General features: G+C 35.6%; 1 protein-coding gene across 3 annotated transcripts in view; it reads right to left on the bottom strand.

The window, feature by feature from the left end:
• Positions 1-350: 350 nt before the first annotated feature.
• Positions 351-6,403, bottom strand: part of SPACA1 (sperm acrosome associated 1) — a 191,345-nt gene continuing 185,292 nt past the window's right edge. For all 3 annotated transcript variants that reach the window (XM_019806251.2, XM_002925512.4, XM_019806250.2), the window contains 2 exons: positions 1,137-1,257; positions 351-595 (listed from right to left, as the gene is read on the bottom strand). In XM_019806251.2, the coding sequence (XP_019661810.1) occupies positions 439-595; positions 1,137-1,257 (278 nt within the window). In that variant the 3' untranslated portion in view covers positions 351-438. The remainder of the gene's footprint in view (positions 596-1,136; positions 1,258-6,403) is intronic.

The following is a 6,403-nucleotide window of genomic DNA, read 5'->3' as shown; positions in this document are numbered from 1 at the left end:
AAAGCATTGGAACAACCAGAATGAGAAAATCATTTCTGACTCCTAATCTAACACAATTATTTTGGGTTAATATGCAAGGCATCTTCTATTTTACATTTTTCTTATTTGGGACAAAACAGGCAAACCACCTTAGAAGTGATTGAACTGATCAAAACTGTGTTTAGAATATTGTGTGTGTATGTGTGTGTGTGTGTACCTCTCATAAATGTTACCAAGTAATTATTTGAAATGGCAAATGTTGAGAACAAATTAAGAATTTTCGATAACTCCATCACAAAGATACACTGATTAAAACAGCCCCTTCTCATATTACGTTACCTTCAGACTGTGGGAAATCACTTGCAATATTATTAAAGTATTTCACCATATATTTTATTTTTATAGTAATGAATCTGATATTCTCTACTCTCCTTTGGTTTCTTATATATCATCCATATGTCATTCATTCCATTCACTTAAAGCATCATCTTCATTTCCAGGTATTTCTGTTGGTGATTGATCAAGAGAAGTTGAATCTTTGTATCTCGTTAAACTGAGCTCAGACTGTATCTCAGTTGTTGAGGCTTTTTCTCCCCAGAAAGACTTGACTGCCCCCCTGCAGAAGAAGCAAAAACAAAACAAAAACCCGTCAAGAACTGAAAACCAAAACTAAATAGATATATATAATTTTCTATAATTAGAAGTGCCTCCTTAGTCATAATTTATTTTTAGTTTGTGGTGTATCTGTTACATTTATGATAGTAGATGAATCCGCAGACTGTTCCAGGGGTGTAAACTCATGTAAGTATTAGAAATATTCTTTTAAAAAATGAATTAGAGTAGGTTACACTAACCAAGTTTTAGAGTTGTGAGAACTACAACTGGACAATACACATATTCATTCAAAACACTCTTTTTTAAGCAATTACTATGGAAAATTATAAAAATTGCTTTAAATCTCTCTTGTGATGGGAAGCAAGTTGTGAGCTCAGGTAACCTGAAGTAGAATAGTTGCAGGAGGTATACAAGGTGTTAGACTGTTTCAAGATGCATATGGGAGGCATCATGGGCAGGTCTTTGGGTTCATCAAACAGGAAGGGGGGACAAGAAGGAGGACATCAAGCAAGGGTGATGACTCAGCTCAGCCCTTCACCTACCAGTTTATAATTATGAAGATCAGTATAAAGATCACGAATATACAGATAATAACTCCTATGGTCAGCACAAAAACTAAGACTGCATCAGTGTCTGGTCGGCTTGATCTTTTCATTTGCAATTCTAGAGAAAAAACACACACCTGATGATTATTACTACTGGAAAAAAAAAGAGATATATCTGCATGGAAACTATATCTAAAAAACAACTCTAAAAAAACACAAAGAATTAGTGGAAAGAAAGTTATTAGTAAACTTGCTTGTGACCTTTGAAATGTCCTTTTCAAACATGCAGAAAAGTCAGAAGAATTTAACAGTGAACATCCTGTATTCCCACCAGCTAGATACTACCATCAACATTTTACTATCCATTTCTCCATCCTTCTACAAATTCACTGATCCATCTTATTTTTTCAATGCATTTCAACATAAATTGCTAATGTCTGCACACTTCCCATAAAAATCTTCAACAGACATATCAAACATGTTCAATACTTGTTTATATTTTTTATTTTGAGGTAAAATTTACAATGAATTGCACAAAGATTTTAAACGTACGTTTATTTAGTTTTGACAAATGCAAACACACATATATAATTCAAACCCTATGAAGACACAGAATATTGCTATAACCCATCAACTCCCTTTAGCCCCTCACAGCTAATTCCTGACCCATCCTCCAGAGGCAGCTACTCTACTGATTTTCTTTTCCAACACAGATTAGTTCTGCCTAATTTAGAACTTTATAGGAATGGAAACATACACTATGTATTCCTTCATGTGAGGCTTCTTTACTCAGCCTGTTTTAAAGATTCACCCATACTGTTGCATGTAACGATAGATTTTCTTTTTTGTTAATGAGTAGTATTCCAATTTGTTTATTCATTCTTCTACTGATGGACATCTAGGCTGTTGCAGCTTTAAGCTATTATAAATATACTGTTATGAATATTTTTATGCAGGTCATCTGCAAACATACATTTTCACTTCTCTTGGATAAATACCTAAGAGTGGAACTGCTAGGTCATAAGATAGAGGTACACTTTAGTTTTCCAAGAAACTGTTAAGATCTTTGCCCCAACTGAACCCTCTTACACTGTCGGTGGGAATGCAAGTTGGTACAGCCACTCTGGAAGACAGTGTGGAGGTTCCTCAAAAAGTTAAAAAAAGAGCTACCCTATGACCCAGTAATTGCACTACTGGGTATTTACCCCAAAGATACAGACGTAGTGAAGAGAAGGGCCATATGCTCCCCAATGTTCATAGCAGCACTGTCCACAATAACTAAATTGTGAAAAGAGCCGAGAAGTCCTTCAACAGACGAATGGATAAAGATGTGGTCCGTATATACAATGGAATATTACTCAGCCATCAAAAGAACGATCACCCAATATTTGCAGCAACATGTACAGAATTGGAGGAGATTATGCTAAGTGAAATAAGTCAAGCAGAGAAAGACATATCATATGGTTTCACTCATTTATGGAACATAAGAAATAGCAGGGAGATCGGTAGGAGAAGGAAGGGAAGAATGAATGGGGGGAAGAAGGGGGAATGAACCACGAGAGGCTATGGACTCTGGGAAACAAACTGAGGGCTTCAGAGGGGAGAGGTTGGGGGATTGGAATAGGCCAGTGATGGGTATTAAGGAGGGCACATATTACATGGTGCACTGGGTGTTATATGCAAACAACGAATCATGGATCACTACATCAAAAACTAATGATGTACTGTATGATAACTAACATAACATAATAAAAAATTTTAAAAAAAGAATGGGAAGTCAGGTGTGGTGATATCCAAAAATTGCATTTAATATTTTAAAAATGTCAACAAATTATGCATTCGTACTAGATACAGCTACACAGATTAAAAAAAAAAAAGATCTTTCCCCAAACTGATTGTACTGATTATACATGTTTTGTGAATTATTTTCTCTCAGGTTTTGGCTTGCCTATTCATTTTTCTAACGATTTATTTTAATGAGCTAAAGTTTTTAATTTTGATGAAGGCTGATTTATCAATGTTCCCTTTTATGGTGATTGTTTTCTGAGTCATAACTAAGATACCCTTGCCTACTCCAGTATCATTCAGATTTTCTCCTATGTTTCCATTTTAAAGCTCTTTTTAGTTTTTACATTTAGGATTATGACATCTCTCTCATTTTTATATATGTTGTGAGATACGGTTTGAAGTTTATTTTTTATGCAAATATCCGCACCACACTTTTAAATTAGACATTCTCTCTCATACCTTTCTGCTCTTCCTGCAGACAAGACGATCAAAGAGACAAAGCCAGTCTACGTATGTATTATAACATTGCTACATTGTAAATTGGTGAAAAGCCAATTTACATCAAATATTACTTACTTTACCAATTATATAGCTTTTTGTGGTTCTTCCCAGTCCCCCAAATCATAAGATCATAAAGAATTTGTGTGGAAAAGGACAGAGAGATCACCACATGCAACTATTGAATTACACAGATAAGTAAACCAATGTTCAGGGCCATTTAATGATTTGTGCAACTATATTTTGTATATTGTAGTATTTTAAATTTTTAAGTACCAATCTATCAGAAGTAGTTTCCTGTATGGGCAATCTCAACTGCTTATTTGTCTGGATTTTTGTCCTACTCTTTAAACACCATAGAGTACAATTTTTCATTTTCCTTAGTAATTCCAGTGACGTAAACTCTGAATAGTTCCAAGTGTGACAGAGAAATCACATCTTAATTATATTCCAACACTGTTGGATTTTTATTTTTTTATTTTTATTTTTTTTTAAAGATTTTTATTTATTTATTTGACAGAGATAGAGACAGCCAGCGAGAGAGGGAACACAAGCAGGGGGAGTGGGAGAGGAAGAAGCAGGCTCATAGTGGAGGAGCCTGATGTGGGGCTCGATCCCATAACACCGGGATCACGCCCTGAGCCGAAGGCAGACGCTTAACCGCTGTGCCACCCAGGCGCCCCCTGTTGGATTTTTAAAAATCTTTTTGTTTTTGATAATTTTAGATTTACAGAAGCAGTGAGATTTTTTTAAGCTCAAATGAAAGACACCTTTTAGGATTAAAACCTGAGAAGAAGAAATGCCAAATTCCTTTCCATTTATGCACTACCCTGCAATACTAGCCAAGAGAGGATAAAGAGTGAGAGGTATAAAGATTTTACTTTATTTCAAGGGTAGTCTTCTTGCAAGGATTATTTTTATATCTAGATTACTTTTATATCTAAAAAAATAGGCTGCATTTCCTATTGAAATTTCTTAATGAAAAATACGCTAAATTTTGATGTTCTCACTTCTTAGAAAAATTAAGCTTATGTTTGCATTCGTTTTCTAGGGCCACGATAACAGAGTACCACAAACTGGATAACTTAAAAACAACAAATTTATTGTCTCATGGTTCTAGAGGCTGAAAGTCTGAATGCAAGGTATTGGTAAGGCCATGCTCACTCCAAAGCCTCTGGGGGCAGTCCTTCCTTTCTTCTTCCTATTTCTGGTGGCCCCAGATGTTCCCTGGCTTATGGCAACGTAACTCCAATCTTTGCCTCTGTTTTCACATGGCTATCTTCTCCCTGTGTGTCTTTGTGTCTTCACATGACTTTCTCTTCTCTCTCATTCTGTATTTGTGTCCAAATTTCCCTCTTATAAGGACACCAGTCATAGTGAATTAAAGGCCCACTCTATTCTAGTATGTATGACCTTATCTTAACTGAACAAATTACATCTGCAGTGATCCTGTTTCCAAACACAGTCACATTCTGAGGTTCTGGGAGTTAGAATTTGAGAAGGGAGACACAATTCAATCCATAACAATGCCTAATTATAAAGACAACTATTGTGGAAGTGAAAAATCTGATGTATAGGGGATGGATGGGAAATTTTCATTAACTAAACCATATTTACCCTAAAGACATTTCACTTGTGTACTTGTTCAAGCCAGTGCCATATTGTGTTGACATTTATAGACAAAATATTTGTTTGATATCCAAACAGCCAAAAGGGTCTGTCACAGTGGTATTCCCAATTGTCATTTTTAAAAGAAACTAATTGATACCAAAGTGTTCTAAAAACATTTTGTCATTTAACCAGACCATGTACTGAGATGGCAGAGCTAACCCACCAGCCTTGGACTGCTACAAGAGAGACATCAAATTGTCTCGCTTAAGGGCTAACATTTCAGGATCTGTGTTCTAGCCCTTAGCTTACACACTATCAAATGCATATTGACTTCTGAAACAAACTAAGGGTTGCTGGAGGGGTGGGGGTGGCAGGAAGGGAGTAACTGGGTGATGGGCATTAAGGAGGCATCTGATGTAATGAGCACTGGGTGTTATATACAACTGATGCATCACTCAACACTACCTCTGAGACTAATAATACACTATATGTTAATTAACTGAATTTAAATAAAATAAAATGAAAATTTTAAAAAAGATTTCTAATCACAGGAAGAGCTACGGTCCTAACAAGGACTAGGCTGTGGGGACGAAACCTGAGAATGGTCCCCCAAAACTTTTAATACCCTGAACTAGTACTCAATGAGCTATTTTTTAGTTTGATGAGGTTTGGTCCTTTCTTGCCTTTTTTAGCAGTTTATTGAAATTATCCTTTTAATAACACTTGATATCTTAACATAAGAGTCAGATTATTAGCTTTCACCATAAATTTTTTTTAAAGACAGTAAAGACGTTAAAGAAACTTATAGTTTATTTTTAAAAGTCATCCCTGAGACACTTTAGCTTATTTCCATTTTAATAAACAGTGTTATGCTGTATGGTATCTCTAAACTATAGCATAAGTTCTTTACTTGGGATTGAGAGAAAGAATCCATGAATTCTCTTAAAGTATCAGGTAGCTTTTGGCATATTTGTTTATGTGGGTATTTTTCTGGGAAAAGCCTCCAGAGCCTTGATTGGTTTCTCAAAAGAACTTGTGACCAAACCCCCTCATACCCTCAACAATAGTGACAACCATAATAAAATGGTTAAGAGCAAAATGAACAAAAAAATAATTGGATATATTAGACATCATAGTCTAAACTGAAAGGACATGCACATGGATCTATTTTGCAAGGGAAGCACAGTTTCTTTTTTTTTTATAATTTTTATTTTGTTATATTAGTCACCATACAGTATATCCCTAGTTTTTGATATAATGTTCCATGATTCATTATTTGCGTATAACACCCAGTGCACCATGCAATACATGCCCTCCTTAATATCCATCACCCACCTATCCCCAACGCCCCCCCCCCCCCCCCGAAG

The sequence above is a fragment of the Ailuropoda melanoleuca genome, chromosome 10 (genome assembly GCF_002007445.2).
Source record: "Ailuropoda melanoleuca isolate Jingjing chromosome 10, ASM200744v2, whole genome shotgun sequence".
Taxonomy (NCBI): Eukaryota; Metazoa; Chordata; class Mammalia; order Carnivora; family Ursidae; genus Ailuropoda; species Ailuropoda melanoleuca.
The sequence above is the reverse complement of the archived record's forward strand: the minus strand, read 5'-3'. Positions and strand labels throughout refer to the sequence as shown.